This window comes from Phascolarctos cinereus, unplaced genomic scaffold (assembly GCF_003287225.1).
Source record: "Phascolarctos cinereus isolate Bilbo 61053 unplaced genomic scaffold, phaCin_HiC Scaffold_3;HRSCAF=262, whole genome shotgun sequence".
Lineage (NCBI taxonomy): Eukaryota > Metazoa > Chordata > Mammalia > Diprotodontia > Phascolarctidae > Phascolarctos > Phascolarctos cinereus.
This window is the reverse complement of record NW_027555736.1, coordinates 148,874,002-148,890,760: the sequence shown is the minus strand read 5'-3', so window position 1 is coordinate 148,890,760 and position 16,759 is coordinate 148,874,002. Positions and strand designations below refer to the sequence as shown.

The 16,759-nt window shown below is 40.2% G+C and overlaps 1 protein-coding gene across 4 annotated transcripts in view; it reads right to left on the bottom strand.

The window, feature by feature from the left end:
* Positions 1–16,759, bottom strand: part of CORO2B (coronin 2B) — a 237,479-nt gene that overhangs the window by 99,177 nt on the left and 121,543 nt on the right. For all 4 annotated transcript variants that reach the window (XM_020982384.2, XM_020982393.2, XM_020982376.2 and 1 more), the window contains one exon: positions 11,073–11,273. In XM_020982384.2, coding sequence (XP_020838043.1) covers positions 11,073–11,273 — 201 coding nt within the window. The remainder of the gene's footprint in view (positions 1–11,072; positions 11,274–16,759) is intronic.

Sequence of the window (16,759 nt, the reverse complement as noted above, 5' to 3'; positions counted from 1 at the left end):
ATAAGTGGCAGAGAGGCAGGGGCTTAGATTTTTTTATTTCTTAGGGCCCCTCACCCCAAGCTTCCTTAAGTTTTACCCTGACAATATAACCAAGGCACCCTTTAATTCTTTTTTTTGGGGGGGGATAAAGAAGGGAACTTCGAAGTAGCAGCAGCACTGCTAACTCTTCCTCTGAGGAGCCCTGCCTTCATCTTCTTGGGGGAGTATCACATCAAGCCCTTGGCTGTATACTCGAGCTGAGCTTCAGGGCCATCATTTTACATAAAAACGTCATAGCCATGTTTCCAAAAAAGGGAAAAAAGAAAAGTTAAGTTGTCAGTCTTGAGATTTCAGACAAATGAGACCAAAGTTTTTGCTCCTCTCTCTGAAATCTCAGTTCTCTCCCTTTTCCCAGTCACTTACTGTACATTCAAACTGTCACAGCCTTTGAGATGTAAATTGCAGCAAACCAAGTGAGGAACAAAAAGAAATTGACAGTAATCTGAAAAATGGATTTAGAGAATGTGCTCTTCATTCCCTTGGATAGGGATAGGCAACACATCAGGAAAGGTGCCACAAAGCTCTGCAGAAGATGGTAGAGAGCCAAAGAGGGATTTTATCAGTTAGGGTCATGAAAAGCACCAGGGTCAAAGGATCACAGGACTTTTAGAACTGGAAGAGACTTTAGAGGTCATGTAATCCAATCCCTTGATTTTACAGATGAAGAAACTGAGGTATGGAAAGGTGATTTGTCTGAGGTCACATAAGTAGTAACAGAGTCAAGAGTCATACACAAGTCTTCTCAATTTATATCTGAGATTCTTTCTATATTAGGTCACATTTTGTAAGTCTCTTGACGGTAAAGGTTATTGCATACTTCAGTATTCCCCCACAATGCCTATCACTGTGCTAGCCACATAAGAAGTGATGAATAGATCATGGGGTTTATAGGTGGAAGAAGTCATAGAAGTTGCTTGGTCTTACTCCATCATTTTACAGATGATTCAACTGAAGCTAAGAAAGGTTATGTGAGGTTCTCAAGGTCACACATCTATCTAGTTGGTAGTACATCTGGGCTTTACATCTAGGTCAGCCTCCAAATCTACTGCTCTTAATATTATTGAAAGCCACTTTGGTGTAGTGGATAGAGCTTCAGATACAGAATTAGGAAGACCTGAATTCAAATCTGGCCTTAGAATCACTTGCTAGTTGTAGGAACCAGGGCAAATCATGTGCTTCAGTTTCCTTATATGTAAAAGGGAGATAATAATTTTGCCTACTACCCATAGTTGTTGCAAAGATAAAATGAGATAGTATTTGTTATATGAATGTTAGTTATTATTAGTAGTAGTAGTAGTAGTAGTATTTATCACAATACCAAGCTACTTCCTATGGAATACAGTTTTTGTCTAGGTCACAAGAACGTAGAATTTAGAGCCAGAATAGGCCTGAGATATCATCAAATTTAATTTGGTCCTTTTACCACTGCGAACACTGAGGTTTAGAAAGGAGAAGCTAAAGCCTCTGTGTAGAAGACTGAATTCATGATGTAAGCCATGTTTGCACCATCATCTAACTGAAGACTTTTTATAAACTATTTCACAGAACAAAGAGGCTGAGTAGGCCTCCCCGCAGGGTATTTCCCAAGTGGAGTTAGACTTTACATGTTTCTGCAAAATAATTATATATTTCAAGTTTGTGTAAGAAGATTATTTCGGAATCCATTCTCTTTCTACATTTCCAAATAACATCTTATCTTTACTTACATTCTTGTTCGAGTGTGGCATAGTGCAAAGATCACTGGAATAGAAGTGAGAGAACATAGGTGTCAATCCCTCATAGCTTGCTACTTTACCTAATTACTGATGACCTTAGGCAAGTCATTTCCCCTTTGGTCTTCTCTTCCACAAAGTGAGGGTCTTGGACTATATGAACCCTAGGGTCTCTGCTAGCTTTAAATCTTATGGTCCACTTTGGAAAGTGAATAGTTCAACAATATCGTTTGATTGAGATTCTGGGAATTTTTCCCCCACAGTGACTTAAAAAAAATACCTAAAATATTATTGATATAGCCAACTGAACAAATCTGAAACCCAATAACTGGAGGGGTAGGGATAAAGGTAGCAAATACAAGATAGATATGAGGGCGCAGACCTTGGTCACTGCAACCCAATATTCCATTACGATACGCCCATGTTCCATGGACTCTTATGTTGCCGCCTCCAGAAAAATTTCATTTTCTCTTTCTTTTTCTTTTTTCTTCCACCCTTGGCAATATCATAATTTCCAAATGGTACTTTGTTACCTTCTAACTCTAGAATTTGGAGGGAATGTAATGAATCACAATAACCAGAAGTGCCTGAGGAATGTGAGCCCCAACATAAGTCATATGACGGTACCGAGGCAGCAGCTTTCTGTTGTTTGTAGGGCAGGACCCCTTTGATTCAAAATGGAATTGTCCTTTGAAAAAGGATGACATCTCCAGTAGCCCTCCTATCTAGCATAGCATTAGAATGCAGATAGTATGATGCTACCTCAAATATGGGCAGAGGAGCAGACTTGGAAATGATTTAGTATGTGACACATCTAGACTGGAAGTAGTAAGCACAGCTTAGAGATACTGGTTTTCTGGAGGCTCTGGGGGCTTTCCTCTGTACACAAGGTGCTACATCCACCATCTTTATTCCTTTGGCCTGGATGTTTCCATGCCTGGAATGTACTCACTTCAAACCTCTGCCTCTTGGAATCACTTGGTTTCCTTTAAGATTAATCTAAAATGATAATATCTACATGAAGGCTTTCCTGATCCTGCCAGATCTTCCCCAAACTACTTTGTACCCATACACACACACACACACACACACACACACACGTGTGTGTGTATATATATATATATATATATATATGTATATATATATATATGTATATATATCATACATATACTTATACGTCTATGAGTTCTTTCCCTCACTATAACATAAGCTCCCTGAGGGCAGGGACTGTTCCCCTTTTGTCTGGCATCATCAGTGCCTAGCACAGAAACAGGCACTTAACAATTTTTTGTTGGCTGTAGAGTGATTGAGTCTCCTTAGAGTCAGAGCAGAAGAAAATAGCTATGCTCTTCATCTTCTTGGTGAGGGCCCTCCCTGGGCAGCAGCACTTGGATTCACTTTCCTTTAAGGCCCTACCTCATTGGTAGAAACAAAGACAGCAACACCTTTCTTCTAAGAGTTGAAAAGTACACGTAGCCTCTTGTCAAGGTAGGCCCAATTGGATCTACTAGTGGCAATCCAATTCCATTCTATTTACAGAAATGCTAAATGTTATATGCCTATCCGTCTTGTATCTTTTGGATAACCATTAAGAATTACAATTTATGGAAGTCATTCCAATGGTTTTGTATGTCTATACTGAGCTAGAAATCTATATACTTGGATACTCGGTAGTGCTCTTAAATAATCTCTCTCTCTCTCTCCCTCTCCCCCTCCTTCTCTCTTTCCCTCTCCTCCTCCCTCCTTTTTTCTCTCTGTCTGTCTGTCTATCTCACACACACACACACACACACACACACACACACACACACAAGCATCTGTTTATTCGTTGAGATTCAGCCTACCAACCATTCTATTGTTCACTGCTGAAAAGATCCAGAAATAAAGAGAACCAAATCTTTAACAGATTTGGCATAGAAGGAATGTAGCCATGGGTTTAAAAGAGAAGAGTACTTTTAACATAATTGGAAGAGATCAGTAGGCAGTATGTCCCTGAAAGTCCATGTGCTCCAATCCCTCTTAATTCTCTTCTCTTTCCTATTCTTCTCCAAATATATTATCCTTGGACACTGACTAGTCCTGTGATTCCTCCATCTTCCTCTGGGATTAGGTCACCCAGGCTTAATGCAGTCACTGATCCTGGTTAGATTCAATCATTTCAATGCTCTAGATTTTTATAATCATAGATTTTGAGCTGTAAGGGATCTCAGATGTTCCAGTTCCTCATTTTACAGGTGAGGAAATTGAGGCCTACTTATCCAGATTCATATATCTAGTAAGTGTCAGAAGTCAGATCTGAACCTAAGTGTTTCTGGCTCCAAGAACAGCACTTATCTGCTATGGATAGATACCTCATCAAACTGGGACCAAGTCTTCTGAGCCACAGGACCTCAAGTTGGTTCTTGACCTTGGGTGACACAAATCCAGTTCAACAAACCTTTTTATAGTCGCTACAACCGATATCCATAGAAGTTAAGTGACTTCTTCAATGTCACACAGCTAAGTATCAGAGTCAGGAATCAAACCTAGGTCTTGAGACTCCAAATCCAAGAGATTTATGAAGGAGTCACTTTCCAAGCTTTTTCATGACGATGATGATAATAAATCCCATTTCTAAAATATCTTTAACTTTTTGAGGCACTTCTACAATCATGGATGGACGCTTGATTCCTGCAGCACGTCTACATTAGGCCTGTGAGGGCCCAATTCCGTAGCCAAATTCTGATGGATTTCTTTTCCCTAGACTTTTGGCTACTTTCCCAATTTATCATCTATTATTCACTGCTGAAAAGATCCACACTCATTATATCCTTACACAAATTCTGTCAGGTAAACAGTGCAGATAGTATTACTCCCACTCGATAGATGAGGAAAGTGAGATTCAGATGCAGAAGCAAAAAGAGCCTTGGTCTTTAACAGATTTGGTGTAGAAGGGATATGGTCATTCTTGTAACAAATCTATACAGAGGTTAGGCATGGGAGGGCCCCGTTCTATAGTCAAATTCTGATGAGTTGGGAAAGTAGCCAAAAGTCTAGGGAAAAGAAACCCAGTTCACTGGGTATTGGAAGATGTAGCTACTATCCCTACTCTACTCACACACCAAACCTGGAAGGCCAACTTGAAGTCAAGTAGTGGCTGACAAGGAACACCATCTTTGGCTCCAGGGAAAGATACCTAGCTAACACAGCACACCATCTTGGCTATTTACTACATGTGGGCCTTTGGGATTTTCCTTCTCTGGGCCTGTATAATGAGAGTGTTGGGCCAGATGCCCTTCCAGCTCTATGACAAACCAACAGTTCCCTTACAGGTTGGGGTAGGGCAGGAACTACGGTTTTTTATAGGAAAGAAAAGGGATTTGAGCCCAGAATAAGTCCTACAGTATCTAGGTTACCTTTATTATATTCAGCTAAATATGGATGTGAATTAACTAGGGGACTGGTTATTTCCAGAGACTCTGGTTTCCCAGGAATGCAATAATCCAACTCTATTTTTAAACACTGGTAGGGAGCAGGTTAGATGGCCATATTTGAAGGCTTTTTCCATATTTTATTGAATCTGTTCTGTGCACAAAAAGGTGCAATTTCCAAAAATGCCATCAAATCTTCGCTGGTCCCATTCAAAAGGTTATCTCTTGGCTCCTCACATCTAATGAGACAAGTACAGAAGCTCAAGGGATTGAGGGGGAATGAGACAGGATGAGGGATGGGGAAAATCAAGAAGTTATCTTGTACAACTTCCTTGGACAGGAATCCCTTCAACTAACTTCTCTTTGTCGATTGGAGGGGTCCAGGAATCTTAATATTGTCTTGCTGACCCTATCTACTAACTTCTAGGCAAACCCGGAGCTCTCCTGTTGTCATCTAACTAAGCCTACTCTTACCTGCCTTGTTCTCAGTGGAGATGGAGAACACTTGACCACTTTTTTTCCTATATTGACTCAAAGGATCATAGGAAACTGGAAGGGAATTTACAGTACATTTAATCCAGGGATTTTTAACCTGGGACCCATAGACCTCCAAGGTATCCATGACTAGATTTCAGGGGAATCTGTGAATTAAAAAAAAATAGTTTGATAACTTTATTTCAATATAATTGGATTCCATCATAATCCTATTTATTTTATTTATGCATTTAAAAACATCATAATAAGAAGGTGTCCCAGGGCCCCAGACTGCCAAAAGGATCCATGACACAAAAAAAGAATTCTTGATCTAGGGCAACTGCCTCATTTTACAGATAATGAAACTGAGGCCTAGAAAGGTTAAGTGACCTGCTCAAGGTCTTGCTTGTAGGCGGTCTTAGAGCTAGGAATTGAACCTACATCTCAGTCTGAATCCAATGCTCATTCTCCATCATGTTCCTTGGGACTTATGAATAAATTTTTCCCTAATGATAGTAATCATAATTTCCATTCTAAAATACTCTTTTTTAAAAGCACTTATATTTATGTAAGTATACATATACATATAATATACATATAATTTTACATATATAAGTGCGTGTATATATGTGTGTGCATATATTATGTTGTTGTCCAGCCATTTCCAACTCTTTGTGACCTAATTTGGAGGTTTCTTGGTAAAGATACTGGAGTGGTTGGCCATTTCCTTCTCCAACTCATTTGACAGATGAGGAAAACTGAGGCAAACAGGGTTAAATGACTTGCCCAGGGTCACACAGATAGTAAGTGTCTGAAACCAAATTTGAACTCAGGAAGATGAGTCTTTCTGACTCCAAGCCCAACACTCTGTCCACTGAGCCACCTAGCTGCCCTATAGAAGCATTTATACACACAAATATAGGTAGATGACAGATATACATATGTATACAGAGAGAGAGAGAGCTTATTTCCTCAAAATAAATGCATGAGGTAAGCAAACCATCCTCCTTTGACAGATGAGACAACTGAGATAAAGAGACATTCAAATTCATGCAGCAAATCTGTCCCAGAGCCCAGAATAAGATCTAAGGTTCTCTTGACGTAAGCTCTCTTCATCTCAATTTTCTCAACTGTAAAATGAGGGAGTCAGACTGGATGACCTCTAAGAGTCTTTCCATCTTTAAATCTGGGTATGGTCCTAAGATTTTAGATCAATGACCATACAACTTCCAGTGCAGTGTTCTCTTCATTATACCACGTTGCCAGTCAGGACAGCAGTGACTTCTGAGGCTAACTGGCCTTATGGCGGCAATGGCAGCATGAAAATGTGGTGGTCTGGATTTTGCTGCCCTGACCAGCATGGGCTGAGTGAAATGGGAAAGGGGTGGAGGGGGAGGGTAGGCAGCACTGAAAGGCCAAGTGTTAATCAGGCCACTTGGAGAAAGTACCTTGTTTTTGGAATATTCATAAGGTCCTTCCAGCTGTGCCAAGCAATTAGAATGCTGATTACAGTTCCTTACATCTGCAGTTTAACATTCCACTCCAGAAATGAGAGAGTTAGGGTCTAATGTTGGGAGCTCTGGTCTGAATTTTAAGTGGAAATCCAAACCCAGGTTGACTTAACAATGGCCTATATAGCTACAACAGGGAAGAGAGACCTGGTGCCCATTAATTCTAAGAATCACTATACTGCCAATGTCACCACTGCCCTTGCCATGGATGTGGAATGTTGTTCTGTTTTTATTTTGTTTATCTTTCCCCTCTGGGAGAATTTAAAAACACAAATCCTAATTCAAAAGGGAGGTGAATTTGAAGGGATTCAACACAGTCTCTGCCACAAAGCAGGCTAAACTCATTCTTTAGAGGGTGGATCAAGGAGCAAGGTGTCCCAGGGCTCCAAATACTGATATTCTCTCTCTTGGTAAAATATCCACAGGAAAAAAAAGTCCACGCCAAGTATTTTCTCCCTCAACCCATGGGCCATATCATCCTCAGGCATGAAGAGGGAGGAAAATGTAGGGGAAGGAACCCATTCTGGAACTGATATTGAATATTTCCTTTTTTCACTTTACTTTTATCATAATCAAGAAGAGCCTTTAATTATTTGACCATTACAGTGAGACTTCATTTATCTGGAGATCTGACTTCTTGGTAACCTCAACCTCTCATAGCAAAGCTATAATGCTGGAAATAAGTGAGAATGGCCTTCGTCAGGCAAACAGCCATCAAAGTCCATATACTTTGCTCTTAGAAGAGTTGTCAGCATCCTCAGATCCTTGCCCGGTCAACTGTGTATAAAATAGGGCAGCAAGAAGATATCCTGATAATACTGAGAAATGTTGACAGATTATAGCAACAGAATGCATCAAAATTAGAGAGCTGACAGGAGAACCATACAAAGCAGATTGGTTTTTTGATCTATTTTCTAGTAAGTTCTTCAGTATGGCGGCCTCTGGCCATTCAGGATAGGGGCAAAACCCCAAGAGCCTTTGTGTGCTATGTGCTATCACACTTCAATAACTGATACACATAATGATAAACTTCTGTCATCAGAAAGCAGTTAAATTATGATCAATATTTTCTAAAAACAAAACAAGAAAATGAGTAATTCATTTCTAACTAAAATGGCTAAAATAATCAGAATGTTCGTCCTTAAGGAGCGAGCTCATCTTATTTGGCCCTAACCCTGACTCATGACTCTATTTCCTAGCCATCTCCATGCCAGGCCACCTGTACTCCTCCCACCAGAACTGAACATCTCACCCTTGGGAACCTGCGCTCCAACTGGGAAGCTTTCAACTTTTCTTTCCCTGACTCAGGTCCACCACGAAATTTTCCCGCAGTCTCCATTCCATACCATATCTCCATGGCACGTTGACAGAACCCTTCCCTCTGGTACTTTCCAAATATGTATTGTCTTTGCTATTAGAATGTAATCCCCTTAGGAGCAAGGACTATGTTGCTTGCTTAGATTTGTAACCCCAATGCTTAGCACAGGGCCTCATATGTAATCAGTACTTTCATTTGCTACAGAAAATACACACCTGTATAAAAGGTCTATTTTCCCAGCCATGCTAGATAAATGAGATATTACCAAAGTCAAACCCATTACTTACAAAGATTGGAATACTGATCATTTTTCACCAAGTTGCAAGAAAGATATGAAACTTCATTTATAAAAAACCTCTGATTTTCCAGATGGGGCTACAGTGCAAAAGGAAATATACATGTGTGTATACTTACATACTTAAACATATATATGTTTGTATACATACGTGTGTACACAATATGTGTGCATAGATCTCTCTCTCTCTCTCTCTTTCTCTCTCTCTCTCTCTCTCTCTCTCTCTCTCTCTCTCTCTCTCTCTCTCTCGTGAAATGCAAGTAAAGGGATGGATAACCTTTCCACAGTTAAGGACCAAGGCTCTAAGGCCAGCTCTGGTTTGCTGGAGGGGGTTTGGGAATGGTGGTAGACGTGGGCTGGTGAGCCAATACATATCTTACAAGTGAGAGAGGATAGGCAATGCAGAGATGGGGACCTGCCCACAGCACTGAAAAAAATAGCCTATTGTCATGGGCTAGCCAATCTAGGCATAGAAGCTTATCTCTACTCAGGACTAGATTCTAGGAATGTCCAGGTCTGAGGGTGGGGTGGGAGGAAGGATTCTTCTCAGAATCCCTATCAAAGTACCGGAAGGAAGACAAGTTAATGCTGCTCACATTTGCCAAGCACAAGGGTTCCCAGTTCCTTCACAATCTCTACTCATTGCAGCAACATGTACCATGATGCGGTTTCTTCTGCCAGCCTAGATGGGAAAGATGATCTGGTCCAAGCCCTCTCCTAGTATGTATTTCCCAAACAGGAAGGCCTCCAAAAACCCATTCTCTACCAAAAGCTGATGCAGAAAACTTCAGGAAGGAAGATTTCCATGTAAAACTCCTCCTAAAGAGCCAGTGGAGGGTAGGAGTGGGAATGAGTCAGCAGGGAGAAGAGAATTCAACCATAAACAAGTGAGACTGACAGATAGCACTTAACAGGACTCTTGCAACTCCCACACGTCTCTTGAGAGTCTGCTGAGTGGCTGGGAGTTTAAAATTTTTATGATCTAGGCTTTGCAGATTTAATTTGCCAAAGTCACGCAAGGGTAGGTGTAGGGGGGAGGGGCAGAATTATATAGCAAGGGGCCAAGGGAGCAAAGATGGAAAATATCTGGAAGTCTTCTTAGATGAAGATTTCAAATGCTGCATTAAGGCATTACCATTTTTTTACAGGTATCTGTCACAATCTGTCCCCTGCCCCATTCCTTGTAGAAACACTTAGAAGTCAGAAGACAAATTCTTTAGAGCTAGAAAAGATCCAAAAAATCATATAGCCCAACTTCCTTGCTTTTTGAATAAGGAAACTAAGGCCGAGATAGGTTAAATGACTTTCTCATAGTGACCCGGCAAGGTGCTGACGAAATCTGGGTCAGAATGACTCCAAACCATGCCTTTTTAAAAAATCACATTTTTAAATTTAAAAGTGGATAATTTTGTTCTAACGTAATAGGTATTTCCCAACAAAAGCACTCCCCCATACACATTCACACATGCACCCTACTACAAAGCACATTCCCTGAACCAATATTTTTTGTTTTTGTTGTTAAGCTGTGTCCAACTCTCCATAACTCCACTTGGGAATTTTCTTGACAAACGACTGGAGTGATTTGTCATTTCCTTCTCCAGTTCATCTTGCAGATGAAGAAGTTGAGGCAAGAGGAATTAAGTGACTTGCCCAGGGTCACACAGCTAGTGAGTATCTAAGGCCAGATTTGAACCCAGCAAGATGAGTGAGTCTTGCTGACTCTAGGGCCAGCACGCTATGCACCGCACCACAAAGCTGCCCTGAAAAAAATACTTTATCCATTATTAATTGGAATCAGGCCTGTTATCATATCATTTTGACAGTATGACACAAATATTCCAATAACAGGATTCAGAAAGAAGAGAGACTTCAGAGATCATCTAATTTGTCCTTTCTTCTTGCAATCTGAGGGCCAGAAATGGAAAACCCAAGATCATATAGACAGGAAGTGACAAAGCCAGGAGTCAAAGCCAAGTCCTCTGACTCCAATGTCACTGTTTATACCACACTGAATCCATCAAATCTCAGGCAACTATTGCTCCCTCCCTCCAATTTAACATGCCAAAAAATGTAACCTCTACATGCAGAGCCTCAAAGGGAAATAGTGGGTAAGTCTTGTCTCCTTTAGGGAAGAAAAGGGAGAAGTAAAAGATCAGAAACTGGACTCTCCACAAACTGGATTATCAGCTTCAGGCTAATGGAGGGGAAGCTGGGTTTGAAATTCCCCGCAGGATTCCTTCTAGATGTTACAGAGGCCCTAGCTACTTTGGAAGTTTGATCTGCATTTCAGGAAAGGAGGCAAGCATAGCATACCTGCTCCAGGGGGATTACAAGAAAGGATCCGCCTCCCGCACTCTCTGTAACTATGGCAAGGAACCTGGCGTTGACAGCGCAGAAGTGGTTGTCGTGCACATTCTTCGTGATGGGGATCCCGTCAAAGCAGTGCTCTCGGTTGGCCACCTTCCCGTAGACATTCCGGAACTTCGAACTTCGGTACTGCGGGCGCCAGGACATCTGTGGGGGAAAGGGGAAAGCCATGTATGGCATCAGTCCCACCAGGCTGCCTTCCTTCACTCGGCACATACTTACCGTGCATCTCCTGTTTCCAGGGAACTATGCTGGATTCTGGGGATACAAAGATAAATGAGGCCCCTCCATCGAAGAAATTTGTAGCCCAGTACTGAAGCTAAGGTAAAGATACAAATGAGCCCGACACAGGGCAGAATATTCTCAGTGCTAACAGGAAGAGTGCTGTGTGAATTCAGAGGGAGAGAGTGATCACTTCTAGCTGAAGGAATCAGGAAACATTCCATGGATAAAATGCAACTTGAGCTAGGCCTTGAAGGAAATTCAGAAATTCTAGGTTGTTGCTTGTCCTTTGTTCTCAAAGAGGACCATGACACCAGTGAGGTGATGCCATAACTCACAAGTGAATCAGATTCAAGTGAGGAGGGCTGTACAAAGTCACCAGCCTCACTTTCTCCTCCAGAGCCATCTGGGTCAGTGGCAAGATAGGGATCAGGACAGGAGACCTTGGCCTTTTTAAGCTAAGGTCTTCTTTACTGGGTCTCAGTTTGACTGAGACAACGCCTATTAAGGTTAGGTAAGAAATGAGGCAGAGAATGGCCCCTTAGGTGGAGGTGAGAAGGGAGCACCTTCCCAGCATAGGGGTAGAGGGGGAGATACAGTCACTGCACAGGCACCAAGAGATGGGAGGTAGAGCACTGTGTAGGAGAACAGTGAAGACACTTTGGCTCCACCACAACATGTGTAAAGGAAAATAACGTGTAATAAGGCTGGCAAGGTAGGATGGGGCAGACTGTGAGGGCTAAATACCAAACAGAGGAGTTTTTTATTTGATCCTAGAGGCAATAGGGATTCACTGGAGTTTTTGGAGAAGGGCTTGAATTATGGCAGTAGCTATTTCAAGTAGATAGAAGGGGCTGGTTGTGAGAGATGCTGGGGAGGTAGAAATGGCAAATTTTAGCAAATGACTGGAAAAACTGAGTAAGAGACAGTGAGAAGTCAAGGATAATTCTGAGGATACAAACCTAGGATACAGAAAGGATGTGAATAGCCCCAACAGAAATGGGGAAATCTGAAAGAAAGGTATGTTGGGAGGGGAGAAAATAATGAATGAATCTGTAAAATGATGGGGTTGTACTAGGTGGCCTCCAATATTCTTTTGTGCTCTAGATATATAATCCTGTGATTCTGAGAGATGAAGACAAGTCATTACAGGTATGGGGAAGAGCACAGAGGTATGAAGGTGGGAACTGTAGGAGATTTTTTGGAAGGACGGTGATATGATCAGAACTATGCTTTCCTGAGCAAGAAAAGTTACAGTGAGAGCTGCCCTGTATTCAACATCTTGTGCATGATGCCATGGTTTGGACCTTGAAAGGGAGATACAGGAAGGAGGAGACACGTTCCCATCCTCAGGGATTTACCAGTCTAATGGAAGGAAGGCACAGTGCATACCTTTAGGGAGTTCCCAGCTTAAGGAAGAAACACAGCTCTTGCCCTGAGGCAGTCTGAAGATGAGACACGGTCTCTGTACTTGGGGAGCTGCCTAGGTTTCCTAACCCACTTAGCAATGTGGCTGATATGGCTCCAGTACATTAGCCATGACATGTGACCCAGTGGGGTTTGTTACATGGAGTGTTCAAAAATAATGGTGATAGGTTACAAAGTCCTATACACACGTAATCTCATTCGATCCTCACAACAACCTTGTAAGCTAGGCACTATTATTATCCCCATTTTATAGATGCAGCAACTGTGTATGGGAAAGGTTAAATGACTCGACTGAGGTCACATAGCTAAAAAGAGTCTAAGGCAGGGATTACAACTCAAGTCTTCATGACTCAGGTCCAACACTCTCTCCATTGTTCCACCTAGCCATCCTAAATTTGTTTCAATCAGATCAACCCTCATAGGAAAGCAAACCTACCACCAACTGAGGGTTGTTTTCTTAGTTGTGTGGATCAATTGCACTCAGTCACTTGTATTTTGTCAAACTATATAGCAAATAACACACATTTCAAAGGTAGTTAAGAGTCATGTCTGATTTCATTTCTTGCATGAGACTAAGTACCCTTGAATGGGGATGGAACATCCTTGTGCTTTACTGCAGTGGAACTTAGGGGCAAAACCCAAACAGGTTTGTTTTTTTTTCCAGGATGTTCATGGCCTCGCTGGACACCATGGAACTAGAGTCACAATAATGTTGTTGTTCAGTTGTTTTTTTAGTCATGCCCAACTCTTCATGACCCCGTTTGGGGATTTCTTGGTGAAGATACTAGAGTGGTTTACCATTTCCTTCTCCAGCTCATTTAACAGATGAGGAGCACAGTAGATAGAGCACTGGCCCTGAAGTCAGGAGGACCTGAGTTCAAATCCGGCCTCAGACCAAACACTTGACACTTACTAGCTGTGTGACCCTAGGCAAGTCACTTAACCCCAATTGCTTAAAAAGCAAAAAAACCCCCAACAGATGAGGAAACTGAATCACACAGGGTTAAGTGACTTGCCCAGGGTAACATAGCTAGTAAGTGTCTAAAGTCAGATTTAAACTCAGGTCTTCATGATTCTAGGCCTGGCACTCTATCCACTGTGCCACCTAGCTGCCCAGGTATTAACATGACAACTACAATAAAGCAGAGGAGATCACAAAAGAAGGAAAAGGATTATTCACAGAATCATAGACTTAGAGTTGGAAGGGACCTTAAAAGTCATCTAGTCCCAACCCAAAAAAGGAAAATTTTGAAAAGACAATTAACAGCTTGGTAAAAAAGAGGATAGAGTGCAGTAGATAGAGTGCCGGGCCTGAAGTCAGGAATACTCATCTTCCTAAGTCCAAATCTGAGCTCTGACACTAACTGTGTGACCTTTGGCAAGTCACTTAACTCTGCCTCAGTTTCCTCATCTGTAAAATGAACTAGAGAAGGAAATGGCAAATCACTCCAGTATTTTTGCCAAGAAAACCCTAAAAGGAGTCACAATGAGTTGAACATGACTGAAAACCAACAAAAGATATATGTACAAAAATACTGAAGAGAATTACACCTTAAAAAACAGAATTGGCCAAATAGAAAAAGAGGTACAAAAGCTTACTGAAGAAAATAATTACATAAAAATTAGAATTGGGCAAGTGGAAGCTAATGACTCCACAAGACTTCAAGAAACAATCAAACAAAGTCAAAAGAATGAAAAAAAATAGAAGAAAATGTGAAATACTTCATTGTAAAAGACAACTGACCTGGAAAATTGATGAAAGAGAGATTATTTAAGAATTATTGGATTACCTGAAAGCCATGACCAAAGAAATATCTTACACATCATATTTCAAGAAATCATCAAGAAAAAGTACCCCAAAATCCTTGAACCAAAAGATGAAATAGAAATCAAAAGAATCCACCAATAACCACTTGAAAGAGATCCCAAAGTGAAAAATTGGGTCTCAAAGAAAACACTTCAGGCAGCCCAAAAGAAACCATTTAAATAGCCACAATCAGGATCATACAAGATTTAGCAACTACCATATTAAAGAAGTGGAGGATTTGGAATATGATATTCTAGAAGGTAAAATATCTGGGATTACAACCAAGAACAATCTAATCAGCAAAACTGAGCATAACCCTTCAAGTGAAAAAAATGGATATTTAATTAAAGAGAAGATTTTCAAGGATTCTTAACGAAAAGACCAGAGCTGAATAGAAAATTTGACTTTCAAATACAAGAATCAAGAAAAGCATATAAAAGTAAACATGAGAGATCAGAAGGGACTCAATAAGGCTAAACTGTGTGCTATACCACACAGGTAAGATGATACAAATATCTTCTAAGAACTTTATCACTATTAGGGTACTTAGAGGGATTCTATATAGAAAGAGGGTATGGGAGTGAGTTAATTATGTTGGGATGAAGTAAAGAAAAATGGATAGGTGAAAAAGAGGAAGGTCCTGGGAGAAAGGGTAAGGGAGAGGTAGATTGGGGGAAATCATCTCACATAAAAGAGGCGTACAAAGAAGAGTTTTTATGGTGGAGTTGGAAAATGGTGGAGGAGAGGCAGGCAATGCTTGAAACTTACATCTAAACTGGTTCAAAAAGAGAAATATACATATACATACTCAACTGGTAGTACAAATCTATCTTATCCAATATGGAAGTCAGAGGAGAAAAGGATGGGTGACAGGGTTGGGGGGTGATGAAGGGAAGGCAACAAACTTTAAAGGAGGGACAGGATAAAAAGAAAGAGAGAAGGATAAACAGAAGAAAACAGAATGGAGAGAAATGCATAATGAGTAATTATAACTATGAATGTGAATGAAATGAACTCACCCATAAAACAGAAGTGGACAGCAGAATGGATTATAAACCAGACCCTCACAATATGTTGTTTACAACAAACACACTTGAAACAGGAAGACACACATGTTGTTTAAATAAGGGACTAGAGTAGAAACTATTATGTTTCAGCTGAAGTAAAAAAGGTAGGGGGACCAATCATGATCTCAGACAAAACAAAAGCAAAAATAGACTTAATTAAAAGAGACAAGCAGAAAAACTTTATTATGCTAGAAGGTACCATAGACAATGACATAATATCAGCACTAAACATATATACACCAAATGGCATAGCATCCAAATTCTTAAAGGAAAAGTTAAATGAATTACAGGAGGAAATAGACAATACAACTATACCAGTGGGGGACCTCAACCTTCCTCTCTCAGAGCTAGATAAATCTAAGCATAAAATAAATCAGAAAGAAAACAATGAGATGAATAAAATCTTAGAAAAGTTACATATGATAGACATCTGGAGAAAACGGAATGGGAATAGAAAAGAATATACATTTTTCTCAGCTCTATATGGCATCTTCACAAAAATTGACCATGTAGCAGGGCATAAAAAGTTCATGATCAAATACAGAAAAGCAGAAATATTAAATATATTCTTTTCAGATCATAATGCAATAAAAATTACATTGTATAAAGGGCCATGGAAACACAGATTAAAAGCTAATTGGAAATTAAATAATCTAATCCTAAAGAATGAGTGAGTCAAAGACCAAATCACAGAAATAATCAATAAGTTCATAAAAGATAATGACAACAATGAGACAAAATTCCAACATTTATGGGATGAAGCCAAAGTAGTACTTAGGGGAAAATGTATATCTCTAATTGCGTATCTCAGTAATAGAGAGAAAGAGCAAATCAGTGAATTGGGCATGCAACTTAAAAAAAAAAAAGAAGAAATTAATAACCCCCAATTAAACAACAAAATGGAAATCCTGAAAATGAAAGGAGAGATTAATAAAACTGGAAGAAAAAAATTCAACTAATAAAGAAAATGAGGAGCTAGTTTTATAAAAAAAAAATAGATAAACAATTGGTTAATTTAATTGAAAAAAAAGAAAGCCAAATTACTAGCATCAAAAATGAAAATGGTGAATTCACTACCAATGAAGATGAAATCTCAGCACTTATTAAGT